A 17,396-nucleotide genomic window follows, 5' to 3' on the forward strand; every position below is an offset into this window, starting at 1 on the left:
ATGACCTGAGCCAAAATTAAGAGTGGGACTAAGTCATCCAGGGACCCCTCGTTTCATATATTCTTAATATACTTTGGTGAGGTTATTTATACAAGTGAAATAAATTCAGCCTTCATTCAGATGTCCAGTTAGAAACTTGTATCATCAGTATTAATCATGCAGCTAATTTAATAATACATGTTCTGAGAAAATATGCCCCAAAATATTATTAACTAGGTCATAATGTAAGTTTACAGGTTTTTGTAAGTTAATTTGTGGAAATTTTTTATTGCCCTTCTTTGTGCCTAATATAATTTATTAAGGAAAACCCATGCTTTAAATATTTGAATCAATATGAATTTTTATTTTGAGGAAATAAAGAGACAGTCAAGAGGGGGAATTACAGATGGTCAAGAAATACTTGTAAACTCTTTCATATATAATTTTAAACGTGTTTTTGTTTTCATTGTTAAATTCTGCTTAAATATAATGGATGCCCATAGATGAAGGAGCTATTATAGGCTTTGTCCTGTACTATGTATGTAATTACTACAACAGAATATGGTAGCAATAAGCCTAAAGAAATAAGCTGAACATATATGTTGTCTTGAAATACTATTCATAGGAATGTTTTGTGTTTGGGTTTTTTTCTTTTTTGATCTAACACAAGTTTTATCATCTTTTGATCATATCTCAAATGAATGTGGGAAGTTAACTCAACAAATTTTAATTAACCCTGTCATTTGTGCTTCTCTGATAAAACTAAGCACATAAACTTAAAGCCTTTAAGATAAATATCCTTGATCAAAGAAATTAAATCTAAGTAAATTATATAATGTATTCAGTTATTTTAGAAATGATAAATTAGTTTAAAATTGTAGCTTTCAGAAAATAAAAAATTACATAGTGTGATCTGAAGCAATATGTAAAATAGAAATTTGGGAGAAGAAAAAAATCCCAAGTAAATGCTCAGGATTTGCTTTTTGTGCTTATTTTATATATGTCTTTAAAAATAACTTAGTAAAATACACTGTCAATGTATTGAAAAAGAGGTTGCATGTTGTAACTTTTCTTTCATACTGTAAGAAGTTAACTGAATTAACGACATATTTAAATCTTAGTCTTGTTTGTTGACTGTAACCAACTTTATACACAGTCACTGTGTTCTAACACAGCACCAAAAGTATGCATGATACTGAGTGGGGTAAAAATACGCTTGCCATTGATACAGAACTGCATTCCTTTCCGTAATACCATTTCCCATTCTAAGTTCTTTTCCTTTCCTTAAATGGTGGTTTATGGACTTATTTCCACTACAGACTTATAACATTTCAGTTTCTCATTAACATTTTTAACATTCATTTAGCTATTTTGGCAATACCACATATAGAAATTATGTATTTAATATATATATCATGAATTTGTGGTGGTATTTTATCAGTTCTTATATTTTTTACACTCTGTCTTTCCTGCAGTGTAGCATAAATAACAATAAGTAATTAAACAGTATTTTGTATTGAAAATGTAGAGAAACTGGAGGTAGTATGTTTCTTCAGTTTTATGTTTTCCCTACACATATTTGTCTTCTTTGCTTTGTGCTATTTTCACTTTTAATAAATTCTTCACCTGGAGGATGTTAAATGTAATACAATTAATTCTTTTCTTAACTAACAGCATTTCTTTCTGTTCTCTATTATGATATCTTTATGATATCTCATTTTGGCTAACTGCAAAGATACCAAAAATCAAAACATTTTAAACTTCATGTTTCTTTTGTTGTTTGCTGTGAAACTGACTCTGACCACTATATATGCAGTAAGAGGGACAAATAAATACCTTTTATTAAAAACATATCAGTTTTATGGGATACCATAAAAATTATTACTAGATTCAGTGATTGTCATGAACAAAAAGATTTAGTCCTTCCCTAAATTAGATTACCATGAATTTTTCTCTATTGAAACATAACTTTTCTTCTATTTTTTTTTTCTTAAAATTTGGATTCAAGAAAATATTTTTATTTAAATAATGCTACTTGACAGTTTATAAAAGTCCTTATTTCTTGACAGAATTGCTCTCATCAACTTAATTTTTAAATTCTGCTTAGAGTTATCAGAGCCTTCAATTTTTAGGATTGAAATTAAGACAGTCTGTTGAACTAATGAACTATGAGTTTATTAATCTTGAATTATTGATATGAAAAGGTAAAAATGAAAGTTTAATCTTTCCATTAAGATTTCTAACAAAATAAATTCTTTCAAGCAATAGAATTTGCGCAATAATTACTTTAATCTACCTCAGCATCTTAATCACCTAGCATCACATGCTTAAAAAATACAGGCATGCTAAAACATACTGCCTGGTGTGGATATACTTCAAAATAATGATAGCATTTTTAAGACATGGATTGAATCAAGAAAAGTCAGAACAAGATTTCCATCTTTTATATCATTCCTGCTTCAAAAAAGTAGCAATGGTTCCTAGTGTCATTGGTAGGTGAGGCCATGTCCTTCAAGACGTGGATGTCTGTGACAGAAATTACAAAAGAAATTATTCCTCTTTAATAGCATCATCTTTATGCTACATGGCTTTAAATCTGAAGGCACAAGTGGGGACATTGAAGAAGGGAAAAAAACCTATTTCCAACATCTGTGCAATAAGGGACATCAAATCAACTGTGCAACTCTTCCATTGTAGTTCTGTATAAACTATTAGAATCTTTTCTTTTAAACTATTAGAATCTTCTTTTTTTTTAATGTTTATTTTTGAAAGAAAGAGGGAGCATGAGTTGGGGAGGGACAGACAGACGGTTGGTGGGGGGGGGGGGGCGGCGGCACAGAGGATCTAAAGCAGGCTCTGCACTGAAAGCAGAGAACCTGATGCGGGGCTCTAACCGTGAGATCATGACCTGAGCCAAAGTTGGATGCTTAATGAATTGAGCCACCCAGGTTCCCCAAAACTATTAGAATCTTAATTGCCTTTTTGGCTTTTATATAGGCACCAAGCTTTTTATCCTCTATTCAGGATATGGTGCCAATTAATTAAATATGGTTCTAGTTTATTTATATATACTTTTTTTTTTTTAATTTTTTTTTTTCTCAACGTTTATTTATTTTTGGGACAGAGAGAGACAGAGCATGAACGGGGGAGGGGCAGAGAGAGAGGGAGACACAGAATTGGAAACAGGCTCCAGGCTCCGAGCCATCAGCCCAGAGCCTGACGCGGGGCTCGAACTCCCGGACCGTGAGATCGTGACCTGGCTGAAGTCGGACGCTTAACCGACTGCGCCACCCAGGCGCCCCTATATATATATACTTTTAAAAATAGATAAATATAGTAGAGCTTAAAGACAAATAAATCAGTTATGATGGCATTCAAGTTGACCAGGAAAGTTCTGACTCTTCTTTTTTGGTTAGATAGCATCAGTAAATCTTTTGCTGCATTCTGCGTGGTTGACGGACACCTCTTAGTTTTTTTCTCATTTCTGAATCATACCATAAACACTCAGTTATCTCTTTTTCTCTTCCAAAAAAAAAGATCACTTGTTTTTAAGTATTCAGCACTAGCAACCTTATCACTTGTTTTGGTTCTTTTTTTAATAGTGACTTTTTCTTAGTTCATTGGAGCCACAAAAAGGGGGAGGGGGAAAATATGCTCAAACCAAAGGAAAAGGAAGATTACTACTGCATAAAAAATATTTGAATAGCTAGAGTAACAATCTAAAATTACTTTTGCTATAGAGCACCTCATGCCTGGAAATCTAGAAAAATATGGATTGATAAGAACATATGTTAATTTGGGTCATACTGTAGTAGTAACTAATCTGAATTACTCTTCCCTTTCTTTATCAAGTAGCACTTATTCAGTATTTTTAGGTATTATTGAATTACACTGTAAATTTTTCAGTATTTTCAGTTGTGAAACATTAGAATTAGAGGAGTTAATACAAAATTAAAAATTCACTTTATTTGTGATTAAAGTAAAATTCATATACAAACTGCACACTGTGGTCACAAGAGTCAGCTTCCACAGAGCTGCTAGGCTGGGCCTTTGTACACACAGATAGTAGACATCCCTTTGTTTTGCCCCTCCTTCTCTTCTTCAGCAGTCATTCAATGACAAGCGTAAAAAGAACCTCTTTTCCCGAAAATTCCCCTTCTACAAGAACAAGGACCAGAGTGAGCAGGAAACAAGTGATGCTGACCGTAAGTATGTGGATCCAGTGGTCAACTGAAAATAAATGTAGAGGGACCTACTGCCCTGCAGTTGGTTGTTACCATGGAGACAGTTTCAAGAGCTGCAACAGGTTACTAATTGTCTTAACCAGGGGCAATCTTAACAGACATAAATTAACTTCTATACCAATCTTAACTTTTTCTGGTACCTTAGGAATTCATAATTTAAAGTAAATATTTTTTTTAAGTTATGTGTTTACAATAGAATCATTTGATGTAAGGGTTCTTGGAAGAAACAGTATACTTTAAAGAATATTTTAGAGAAAAACTATGGATACCTGAGAATCTACTTACTGATTTCTAGGTATAACATTGACAGTCTTTGGTAATAGATCTTCTGGAATTGTTCCATTTTATCCTACATCTTCATTATATGTAGACAATCTGAATTTTACTTTTAAAATATCAAGAAATGATTTCAAATTTTGCTTCTCTACCCTAATCAGCCTCTAAGCTAGAACTTCCATTCCTTTAGTAGGTTACATTCAGCTGCTAGCTTATTTCAAACTTTCAGAAATCTACAAAAATGCTCTAAAATATGTGCACCTGTAATGGTCTTGGAACTGTCTCTTATTGTAGCACCAATTTTATGCATTACTGACAACTATTTTCTTTGATTATCTTTTTATTGCTTGCTCTCTGGGAACTACTCTCTACAGGAGATCCCTGACGACATGGGATCAAAAGGCCTGAGTAAGTGATCAAAATACTCCCAAGTTAATTTTTAACCTCCATCTACAGATCTACCTTTTTCAGATACATTTTGAGATTCATGGTAGTGCCTTTCTGGCATGAGGAGGTATATGATTTAGATTGCTTTTAGACTTTTCATGTTAATGTGCTTGGGATTTTTACTTCTATAATACATACTTTTTGTTTTTCTAATGCTCCATTTTTCATATGTCATTTGAAAAACTGCTCATAACTACATTTTCCTTTTTTAATTTTCACAGTGATTACTTCTGCTAGGTTCTTTTTTTTTAATAAAAGACTTTTAAGCTTTTGAAAATAATACTACCTGCCCTCATTAGAATGTAGAAAATAATCTTCCTTGCAGTTTTATATCCGCCTGGTTTTTCTGTTAAAACAAGTTAAAATCACTTTGTTTCTGTGTTAGAAGAGCATTGCTATAACGTGAGACTATAAAATACAGTGGATCTTAATAGAGAAGAATATGGACCTCAAGTTGAAGTAGCAGTCTATGGGGGGGGGGGGGAAGGAACTTACACCTGTGTTTTTGGTTTGTTTTTTTTTTTAATGTTTATTTACTTTTGAGAGAGAGAGAGAGAGATAGAGCATGAGCAGGGGAGGGGCAGAGGGAGAGAGGGAGACACAGAATCTGAAGCAGGCTCCAGGCTCTGAGCTGTCAGCACAGAGCCTGATGTGGGGCTCGAACTCACGAACCGTGAGATCATGACCCAAGCTGAAGTCAGATGCTTAACTGACTGAGCCACCCAGGTGCCCCACATCTGTTTTTAAAGGAGATTATAAGTTATGAAAAGAATTACAAGAAATATTATCCTTTATTTTTCCTTTAACCAAGACGTTGGTGTTTTTGGTTTTTGTTGTGTTGTTCTTATTTAATTTTCTAACTAGTATTTAATTTTCATATAAAACTTGGTAGAGAGTCTGATATATAGGAGTCATTCAGTAAATATCGGAGCCAATGGATGAAACAAGGCATTTTTTAGCAAACAAAATTTTAAATTTAGGTGTTCTCAAATTGATTAAATATGAACGTTTACCAAATATTACTAAGTTATTTTAGGTGACAGTGACTCATAGAGGTAATATTTTGAGCTAAAGTTTCCTAGATAGTTCTTTCAATTTGGATTATTAAGCATTTTGAAGACTTATTTCTTTGTAACTCATTGGTCATTAAGGATATAACCAACATCTTTTAACTTTCTAAGATCTACATTAATAAACATTATATTTCGTAGAAGGTTTTTTCCCTGATTTATGCTAACTTTATACTGCAATTTTAATCTGAAGTGAAAGTACTCAACTTTTATTTCAAACTTAATGATTAAAGGTTTGTATTAGATTGAAGGCAGTATGCTTTATGTGTAATTATTTCTATACAGGCACAGTATGTTATTTTTGCATGTGCCTTTGTAGGATTTGTCAAGAGCCACAAATTTACTATCGCTAGTGGCACCCTTTTTAAATCTTTTACCTTTGGAGAATATAATCAGTAAAAATCTTTAAAACTGGAAAGTATTTCCATAGATTCTTAATGCTATAGAATTTGAGAATGATATATTTTAGAGATGGTATGAATCAGCGTAAGGATCCACAGATTTTTTAATATCTGTTGAATCATCAGAGACCTGTGGAAAACTCCTTGAAAAGGAACTAAATGAATTTGTTTCCCATATTGAAACTGTTATGATGGATGATAATTACACCTTCACCACATCTTATTTCCATCTCTCATTTTGATGTTTGGGACTTGAGAAGAGAAATAAATGAAAAACAGTAACTGATTATGAAACAATGTCATTTCTAAAAGGGTTTAATTTTCCGGATGGCAACTTAAGATTCCCTTGAATAATAGGTTTTGTGCTTCATTTCACAGAAACTAAAATAATTTATTCATCTGGTAACTTGATGAGCAAATCTAGAAGATTTTATTTGGAAAAAACTGAGGGAGACAGGAAAATACAAGTAAAATTCTAAACCTCAATATGATGGCAGTTACCACATGAAATAGATGACTAGCAGTTAACAAGGTCCCCATTATTACACAACAGAAAATTCTGGGAAAAGCGTGCTCAGGGACGTTATTTGTAGCCTCAGTAATCTGTATTCTAAAGTTCCGACTACAGGAAATAAACTTAAGCAAAATCCTGTGAGGTTTTAGTATGAAGAAATAAAGGTGACCTCTATAGGTATTCAGGACTTGTTGGAATAGGATTCATGAAGGGACTGAGGACAAAAGGCATAAATTATTTCAGAGAAACAAACCCATTGAAGAAATGTGGAATAACACTGAATATCGAGAAAGATGTACATCTACATGTAATTTTACATAACCTGTGAAAAATAATGTATTTAATTGAAGAAGAAAAAGAAAAAAGTGATAACCTAGAATACTTTTCATAGACATAAACTTCAAATGATTTTACAAAGAAGAGAATCAAATTATTGATTTGCCCTGTTGACAGTACAGGAAACAATGAGAGAATTTGCCTTTCTAATCCTAATTTTGACTAACAGAACTAAGTAGAATATGATGGAAGTCTGAGAGAATGCAAGTAAATCATCATAGCTTGTGAAAAGCTAGAAATAGAAATGTGTGCAGCTTGTATGCTTTAAGAAGGCAACTTTGGAAAAGGTCAGAAAGAAAAAAGTAAGATTCCTTTAACAGATACTAAAAGGAAATAAGTTCAGGAGGGGCTGTATAAGGTGCTCAGAAGTGAAATCATGATGCAGTTTCAGACAAGGTTTGTACCTTTTAAATGAAGGTCAATTTTTATAGCTTTCCATTTTGTAGAACGCCTCAAAAACTCAGGCACATAGGAAAGAGATACGTAATGGGAAGCCTTTCTTCTCATCTCAAAGACTCATTTCAGCAAAGTTGTGCAGAGCTCTTAGATGCCAAAACCAGAATTACTTTTATTTGTGTAAAGAATAAGTGTAAGAATGGGAGTATTGCTTGAGATGGATGATGTGTAGTAGTTAGAGCAAAGAGAAAAGACATATACATTCTCGGGAAAAGATGTCTGATTAGAAAGGTGAGACTGGATTTAGGGAGATTTGAAATGGCTGTGGTCATCAAACATCAAAATCAAAATTAAAACTTGAAGAAGAATATATTTATACCATGTATGGCAAAGGGATCATATCTTTGCACTACACATTTCTGACAGATCACTAAGAAATAGATTCTCTCTTCATTAGGTAACTGAACAAGGGACGTGAGAAGAATGCTAAAACAATAACAAGTGAAATAAGCATCCAAAATGACAGTTTTTACCCATCTTCTTGACAGACATTTCTTTTAAAGAAAAACCCAGTGGTTTCTTTTAAAGAAAATTCCCCAGTGGTAGAGTTCCGGGGAATGAGTACTTTCAATATGTTATAATTATGTGTATTTGAAAAAGCCTATCTTTTGACCTACTAATTCCTCTTCAAGGAATTTATCCTAAAGATGTAATCAGAGATGGTGATAAAGGTTTATACATCAGGATCTTTATTTTAATTTTATTCAGAAACTACAGTCAAAAAATTTTTGAAACCATCCTAAAATGTCGTACATTTGGGAAGTGGTTAATGAAGTATGATTGTCTATACTTTGTAATATTGTATAGCCATTGAAAATCATATTAAAACATATGACATGGGGAAATGTTCATAATGTGAATGAAAAAAGTAAAATGTGAAACTACATATATCATCTCAGGTTTTTTTTAATGTTTATGTATTTTTGAGAGAAAGAGATCGCAAGCAAGGAAGGGATGGAGTTGGGTGGGGGGGGGGGGGGGGGGGGACAGAGGATCCAAAGTAGGCTTCGTGCTGACAGCAGAGATCCCAATGCAGGACTCAGACTCACTAACCAAGAGATCATAACCTGAACTGAAGTCATACACTTAACCAACTGAGCCACTGGGGCACCCCTATTGTCTCAAATTCGTAAATAAACATATATTTAGGGCTATTTGGAATAGTGTTGCTTTGAACAATATTGTACATGTCTGTTGGTCAACACATATATATCTTTCTGATGGGGAAGTACCTGGGAAAGGAATTGGTGGGTCATAGATACATACATCTGTTCAGCTTTGGTAGGTACTGCAAGTAGTTTTCCATAGTGGCTGTACCAATTTTGCCACCCCCAGTAGTGTATGAGTTCTAGTTGCTACATATCTTCTGTGTGTTTGGCATATCTTTTTTTTTCATTTTAGCCATTCTGATGTAGGGATATCCATTGTGGCTTATTTTGCATTTCCTTGATAAATAATAAACTTGGACACCTTTTCATATGTTTATTGGACATTTGAGTACCTTTTTGTGATGAAGTTCCTTTAAAAATACAATTTTGAGGGGCGCCTGGGTGGCTCAGTCAGTTAAGCATCTGATTCAGCTCAGGTCATAAACTTGCGGCTCGTGCGTCGGGCTCTGTGCTGACAACTCAGAGCCCAGAGCCTGCTTCAGATTCTTTGTCTACCTCTCTTTCTGTTCCTCCCCTACTTGCACTCTGTCTCTCTCTGTCTCTCTCTATCAAAAATAAATAAAAACTAAAAAAAAAAAAAAAAAAAAAAAAAAAAAAAAAATATATATATATATATATATATATATATATATATATATATGCTAGTTTTAGTTATCAGGAAGAAAGCATTTTACCTTTCTAATAAATTCTCAAGCAGTGATGATGGTGCTATTCCACGAGCCACGCTTTGAACAGCAAGATTTTATTGTAGAGTTACATAGAAGGATACTTGAAAGAACTTGAAGAATTTCATTGCCTAACGGCTATTGGTAATCTTAGAGAATTTGAGATGAGTAGGAGAAATCTCCAGAAAAGACAGAAAAGAGATAAGTAGTAACTTTAACTTTTTGCTATATAACATGTCAAATATATTCAATAATAGAAGAATAGTAAAATTAACCCTGTAAGTATTCATTTACCCAACTTCTATAATTGTCACACTCATGTTTAATTTTGTTTCTTCTTTACTCCTTCTTATTATCTTTCGCTCACTCCATTGTAGTAACTAATGTTTCTTTCTTTTACGTATTAGAGATTGTAGAGTGTAATACCAATTCTAATATAAATTTAAGATTTTTTTAATGTGTCATTCCTACTCTGGGAATGAATTTAAGGAAATAGGACAAGAGGTAAAAATAATTATTGATGTTGATGGAAAACAGCTTAAAGCAAACTAAAATGTCTAAGTAATAAGTAGTAAGGTAAATTAGGATTTATCAGTTCAATAGAATGTTATACAATTTAAAATGATTGTTTTGAAGTACATGTGGTAACAAGGAAAGAAAATTTTTTTAATATAATTTATTGTCAAATTGGCTAACATACAGCGTGTAAAGTGTGCTCTTGGTTTTGGGGGTAGATTCCCATGGTTCATCACTTACATACGACACCCAATGCTCATTCCAACAAGTGCCCTACTCAGTGCCCATCACCCATTTTCCCCTCTCCCCTCCCCCCACTCTCTGGTCAACCTTCAGTTTGTTCTCTGTATTTAAGAGCCTCTTACAGTTTGCCTCCCTCCCTCACTGTTTGTAACTATTTTTTCCCCTTCCTTTCTCCCATGGTTTTCTGTTAAGTTTGTCAGGATCCACATATGAGTGAAAACATATGATATCTTTCTCTGGCTGACTCATTTCACTCAGCATAAAACCTTCCAGTTTGATCCACTTTGCTGTAAATGGCATGATTTCATTCTTTCTCATTGCCAAGCAGTAGTCCACTGTATATATAAACCACATCATCTTTATCCATTCATCAGTTGATGGTCATTTAGGGTCTTTCCATAATTTGGTTATTGTTGAAAGCGCTGCTGTAGACATTGGGGTACATGTGCCCCTGTGAATCAGCAGTCCTGTATCCTTTGAATAAATTTCTAGTAGTGCTCTTGCTGGGTCATAGGGTAGTTCTGTGTTTAATTTTTTGAGAAACCTCCACACTGCTTTCCAGAGCAGCTGCACCAGTTTGCATTCCCACCAACAGTGCAAGAGGGTTCCCATTTCTCCACATACTTGCCAGCATCTATTGTTTCCTGAGTTGTTAATTTTAGCCACTCTGACTGGTGTGAGGTGGTATCTCAGTGTGGTTTTGATTTTTAAATATAAACTTTTAAAAAACATTTTACATATGCTTGTCATATATTATTTGATTTTACTTATAATTTTTAATGTCCTGCTGTATTTAAAATATATATAATAAGGAAGTTATGTCCTTGTACCTGAAACTAACACAACATTGTATGTCAACTGTATTGCAATTACAAAAGGAAGAAAGAAAATTATACCTTGTCTTTGCAGGTTAGAATAACAGACGTAATTTTCAATGTGACAGTAGTTCAAGAAATGTTATCTTATTTGAAGTCTTAAATTCTACCATTCTCTGAACTTTTCAGTAGTGCATCTTGATTTTACGTGGTATGATACAGCAGATATTTCTCTTCCAGCTCTTTTCTTATCCTTTAAAAATGTTTTCCCTTGCCTCACATAAGAAATTTAGATTTCCCTCTCTCCTGTGGAAAATTTTGTTTTTTAATTTTATAAATAAAATTACTTTTTTTTTATTCATGGGAGATACTTAGAGAACATTCAGAATTACATTTGCATGGGAAGAGTGCCTGGTGTTTACTGAACAATCAAGTTATGAAATGAGGTCACTTTCAAGGAGAGGCCAGGCAATTTGCGAGTAGGTGTATTTGCTTTATCTTTTGATTGCAAAGCAGCCATTGTCAGTTTTCTCAAAACCGCATTTCTCAGAAACACTAGTCTATTTTAAAATACAAGCCTACTTTCTAGAATTCCCTTCCATTTGACTTTTTTTCGAGGCATCTGAATCTATGACATCTAAAATGCTTTATATGATCTCAAAAACATGGATTTTCATTTCTCTACAGGAACAAGAAAGAAGCTGAACTAAAAGCAAGATCATTTCTTTTTTAAGACATTCCTTCATTAAAATAGCCATCTGTTTGGTCAAATACAACTTGTCTCTTCTCTTTTTGGGTTCTGTGTCTACATTTGGAATAGGATCACTTTGCCCTCTTTGTCACATTCTACTTGATATTTGTCATAGATTTTGTTTGTAATCTGTGTTGTACAAAAATGGAGCATTTTCCTTAATTACAGGGTTTTTTTTCCTTCCTAATTCATATTTATTTGAAAAAAAACAAAATTTTCAAGGAAAATCAAAAATGACTTTTAAAAATTGAGTATGTGATTTATATCGCAATATTTTGTAATGTCATCTTGTGTTTATCTTGATAATTTGCTTTTTTTAAACTCATGACACTTTTCTTTATTTTTTTCCATTGTCCTGCAATTTCAGAGCATATAACTTCTAATGCCAGCGATAGTGAAAGTAGTTACCGTAAGTGTTTTAAGTTACTTGTTCTTTTGTAATCACAAGTAATACATACCCTTTGGGAGTTATTGCCTTAGTGATGTGTTCTAAAAACAAAGTCAGATGCGTAATATTTTAAAATCAGGGAGAGCCAAGTAAAAGTCTGTACTTCAGAAATAAAGTCCTATATGTACAACAGCTAATTTCCAAAAATTTATAAAATTCTAAAATCCTTTTTACAAACAGTACTATTTGTATACACAGTACACTTATATGTATGTATCTTTTACAAGAAAAAAATCTGTTTAAATGAGGGATAAACTTCTATTTTGCCATTTTCTTTAGTAATTTTGTTTTTAATATGAGCATTAAAATGTTTTTAAGTAATGCTAAATTTTTGTTAGCTTTATGTCCTTTTTTATTCTTTGTCACCAGTTCTGGGTTAACTGTTCTGGGTTAAGTTATTATTTATTACCAGCGTCTGGTGAACATACATGATGAAGGAAAATTTTTCAACAGTTGCTCAAACAATAATACTGATTTCTTTCTGGTGTACTGTGTTACATTCTTGGTATCATATTGTTAAGTGAACTATGCAAGCATGTGAAGTTTTTTTTAACAGATTTGGGCATGGGAGTAACAGGGGGAGTGCATGAATTTATCAGTTGTGGTACCGTAAAAATTAAAATTGCTTTTCTAACTTTTTTTTTTTACTGCTGTCTAATGTGAAAGTAATCTTGATTACAGATGAGTATGGCTGCTCAAAAGGTCCATCCTGTTAATATCAGTCTCTGATATTTTTTCATGTTGACAATATATACTTTTAACCCTCATTCATTTCATTGGTTGTTATTTTTTGCATAATAGTTACATAACGATTTTCTTTTTTTTGGTATGGGAATGTGATTTCTTATTAGTGTTTTATTAATGTGTAATCAGAACTCACCATAGAGCAGTTGAGTAGCTTTCTAGTCTAAAAAGAGGTAATGAAAGTATATACTGTCTGTCTCACCATTTGCATGAATTGTTAGGTGTGGAATATTCAAATTGCATGTTTTTGCTAATGTATAAACCATGTTTTACAGTACTTTAAAAAGCAGCTTGTAAGTATGTATTTTATACATTATGATAATAAATAAAACAGTGAAATACACTTTTAAAGCAGTGAAATATACTTTTAAAGCCAGTATATGAATTTAAAAGCTCTACAGCTGCATACATGTGATATAAACCAGTGACAAATTTAATGAAAAGGTTGCTATAGAATCTTGATAATCAAGGGGAATATCCTCAAATATATTATACAACATTGATTGTTTTTATTGAACTGCTTGAAGTAACAGTCCTTCCTAGTTTGTTTTCTATACGTGTGTGTGTGTGTGTGTGTGTGTGTGTGTGTGTGTGTGAAGAATCCCAGGAATTTTTAACTCTCTCTTTAGTTCATTTTGCTGAGTGAAGATATAATTTGTAGACTTGTTTTTTTTTAATTGGCTTTATTAAGCAATTCATGAATTGAGCAGCATCCCATCTAGTAGTAGAAGGGAGTACCCTTATCTAAAGCTTTTTTAAACTCATTTTTTTGTTTTAATATTGTTTTTCCTTTTTTTTTTTAATTATAGCATGGGAGAGGGGCAGGGAGAGAAAGGGAGGGCATCTTAAGCATCTCCACACAGAGCATGGAGCCAGACATGGAGCTTGATCCCACAACCCCAGGATTATGACCTGATCCAAAATCAAGAGTTGGGACACTCAACCAGCTGAGCCACACAGGCACTACTAAACTCACTTTAAATGTTATATATACATTATTTTTTCATTTTTTTAGTGTTTATTTCTGAGAGAGAGAGAGAGAGACACAAGCATGAGTAGGGGAGGGGCAGAAAGAAGGAGGCACAGAATCAGAAGCAGTTTCCAGGCTTCGAGCTTTCAGCACAGAGCCTGACGCAGGGCTCGAACCCAAAAACCACAAGATCATGACCTGAGCCAAAGTCTGAGCCAAAGTCAGATGCTTAACTGACTGAGCCACCCAGGTGCCCCATAAATGTTATATTTTTAATTGAATAAATTAATTATTAGAACGATTAGTGAATTTTTTTTACCAGTAAAATAGTGACTATAGTTTTACCTTTATATTAAATTTTTTATTATAATCATAATTATAAAAAAATAAATATATCCTGTTAAATATTGTATCTGGTGGGACCAAAAGAACAACATATTCTTAATAGCAGTAAATTGCATAAATATGCATATATGTAGAACTGTTCTTTAAAAAGTTAATCTTTAAGAGACTTATTAGTTCTCAGCTTCTGAATAAAAATTAATGTCACATGCTTGACATCACAAATAAGATTTTAAATAGATCTAATGATAGTTTAAAACACAGAATAACAGAAAAGTAGTTGTTAAATAGCACATTTATATTTTGTTTTTACATTTATCAAACTTATGACTTTATAATTTGCCACTTTTTTTTTTTTTTTTTTTTTTTTTACTAAATCTTGCCAGAAATAATTCACAAAGTACATCTTTGCTGTTTTCTCAGGAAAGTGCCAGTAATTTATATGTTATGTATGACGAATTAAGTTAGCATTAGTTATCTTAATAGATTTTCTCATCTGTATTTTAACTTTCTAATAGGTGGTCAAGAAGAATATGTCTTATCTTATGAGCCAGTGAATCAACAAGAAGGTTTGTAAAGTCTGTTGGTCTGTTGATTTATAATCTAATAGAAAAATATACTTCTTACTTTGGAAAATAGGTCTAACTTACACCTCAAAATAATGTTTATTAGAATTTTGCTATATTTTTTTCTATAAATATAGAAATTTGCTATATGTATCTTGTGAAGTGTGGTTTAGTTTACAGTGTTAGAATTTAGTCATTTTGTATTAGCTGTTTTATATTGCTATTTTATTTTCTAAGCAGCTTCTTTCCAGTGTTTATGATAGTGTCACTGTCCTTCAGTGACCCTTGTTCAAAATTTTGTAAACATCTTTGATCTTTCTCTGTTTTCATCTCCCTTGTCCAGTCAGTTTCTAGGTCCTATTTATCCTTCTCTCATTATCTTCCTTATTTATAACCTTCTTTTCATCCCTCCTACCATAATTCTGATCCTATAAATCTCCCTGCTTTTAGCATAATCCTTTACAATCCAGTGTAAGGTATAATCCACTTCTATTAAATCATCTTTCTAGATCACTCCTGTAATTATATCACTTCTTACACCCAGTTTCTTTTTTGCCCTTCTTTGATCTGCTTCCTAACAATTCCTACTTCAGAAAGGATCAGTAAACACTAAACTGGTGTTTTCTCATTTGTAATGAGATGATACTAGCATTGTAGAGAAACACTATCTGCTAAATTCTGAATTTAACTTGGTTGAATTGCCAAGTTTATGACTTCTTTTTTTTTTTTTTAATTTTTTTTTTCAATGTTTATTTATTTTTGGGACAGAGAAAGAAAGAGCATGAACGGGGGAGGGGCAGAGAGAGAGGGAGACACAGAATCGGAAACAGGCTCCAGGCTCTGAGCCATCAGCCCAGAGCCTGACGCGGGGCTCGAACTCACGGACCGCGAGATCGTGACCTGGCTGAAGTCGGACGTTTAACCGACTGCGCCACCCAGGCGCCCCCCAAGTTTATGACTTCTAATGGGAGATTAACTTAAGTTTAAGATCTGAAAAGTGTATAAACTAGCAAGTTAAGCATCATTGATGGAGAAAGAAAAAAATATTCTTTATAACATTTAAAGATATTTTTATTCTCTGGTGAAATACACTGATGTTTGTTGAGTGTTTATTCCTTTTAACATGCAGTTTATCTTTACAGTTAATTATACTCGACCAGTGATCATATTGGGACCTATGAAAGACAGGATAAATGATGACTTGATCTCTGAATTTCCTGACAAATTTGGATCATGTGTTCCTCGTAAGTAAGCCACATAAATATTCTTAATTATTGTTCTTAACATTTTGTCACCATGTGTCGTAAAAGCAAACATTACCATTTTTAATGGTTTATACTAAGTTATCCGTTATTCCTCCATATTATTGTCCCTTTTTAAGTTTCAATTAATCGCTGTTGTGTTAAACTTAACAAAACATTATTTAAGCAGAAAATAGATTTGTTATGTTTGTTAATACTAAACACTTCAAGTTATTTTCTATTGAAGATACAACTAGACCAAAACGAGACTATGAGGTAGATGGAAGAGATTATCATTTTGTGACTTCAAGAGAGCAGATGGAAAAAGATATCCAGGAGCATAAATTTATTGAAGCTGGCCAGTATAATAACCATCTGTATGGAACAAGTGTCCAGTCTGTGCGGGAAGTAGCAGAAAAGGTAAGCACCATGGGCACCTGGCTGGCTCAGTCAGTAAAGCAGGTGACTCTTGATCTCAAGGTTATAAGTTCAAGCCCTATGTTAGATGTAGAGATTACTTAAAAATAAAAACTTGAAAAAAAACGTACCAGAGCAATTCCAGAATATAGTTTCTAATCAGATGTGCGTTTGACAGTATAAAAGAATGATGGGATAGAAACTTTTAATTCATATTTTTGAAAAAGTATAGGCTAAATATTGTAGCATTGATCATTTTAATATTATGAATTCAACTAAATACTTAATTTTAGATGATTAGAAAAATACATAAAGTAGGTAAGGAAGATCAACAAAGAAAATGAGGACAGAAATGGTAACATGAATCTAAGAAGGGAGGTTGTTCTTAGAAGGTCCTATACATTTGCTATACATAGACCTTGTACTTGGCAATAGCTTTCCAAACGTCTAGCATAATTAAAGAACTAAGACTAGCAATGTTCATTAATAACAATGAACCAGATGTTTAAGTATAGTTGTTCTTGTACTAAGACGAAATAAAAATTTCTCCCGAATAGTCATATTTAATTAACAACAGTTTAAAAAATGCTCAGCAGCTCTGTAACAGCAACAGATTTTCTGAGAGCATCCTTCAGATGATGATGTAGTCTGATGATAAATTAACATTGAGTTAAAGCAGTTTTATGGTGAAGCCAAAACCGTGTATTCCAGACAAACTGCTATGCTCAAATTACTATTTGGACCTAGAAAGTAAACATCAAGAAATTATTTTATACCTTTAAAATT

General features: G+C 32.9%; 1 protein-coding gene across 16 annotated transcripts in view; it reads left to right on the forward strand.

Moving 5' to 3' along the window:
- DLG1 (discs large MAGUK scaffold protein 1) overlaps nucleotides 1-17,396 on the forward strand; it is a 278,066-nt gene that overhangs the window by 235,146 nt on the left and 25,524 nt on the right. For 5 of the 16 annotated variants that reach the window (XM_030330682.1, XM_030330683.1, XM_030330680.1 and 2 more), the window contains 6 exons: nucleotides 4,085-4,184; nucleotides 12,250-12,291; nucleotides 12,997-13,032; nucleotides 14,905-14,955; nucleotides 16,095-16,196; nucleotides 16,441-16,613. In XM_030330682.1, coding sequence (XP_030186542.1) covers nucleotides 4,085-4,184; nucleotides 12,250-12,291; nucleotides 12,997-13,032; nucleotides 14,905-14,955; nucleotides 16,095-16,196; nucleotides 16,441-16,613 — 504 coding nt within the window. Of the gene's footprint in view, nucleotides 1-4,084; nucleotides 4,185-4,873; nucleotides 4,908-12,249; nucleotides 12,292-12,996; nucleotides 13,033-14,904; nucleotides 14,956-16,094; nucleotides 16,197-16,440; nucleotides 16,614-17,396 lie in introns of all 16 variants that reach the window. The other 11 variants (XM_030330687.1, XM_030330692.1, XM_030330694.1 and 8 more) reach the window with 5 other exon arrangements.

Source organism: Lynx canadensis, chromosome C2, assembly GCF_007474595.2.
Source record: "Lynx canadensis isolate LIC74 chromosome C2, mLynCan4.pri.v2, whole genome shotgun sequence".
Classification (NCBI taxonomy): Eukaryota; Metazoa; Chordata; class Mammalia; order Carnivora; family Felidae; genus Lynx; species Lynx canadensis.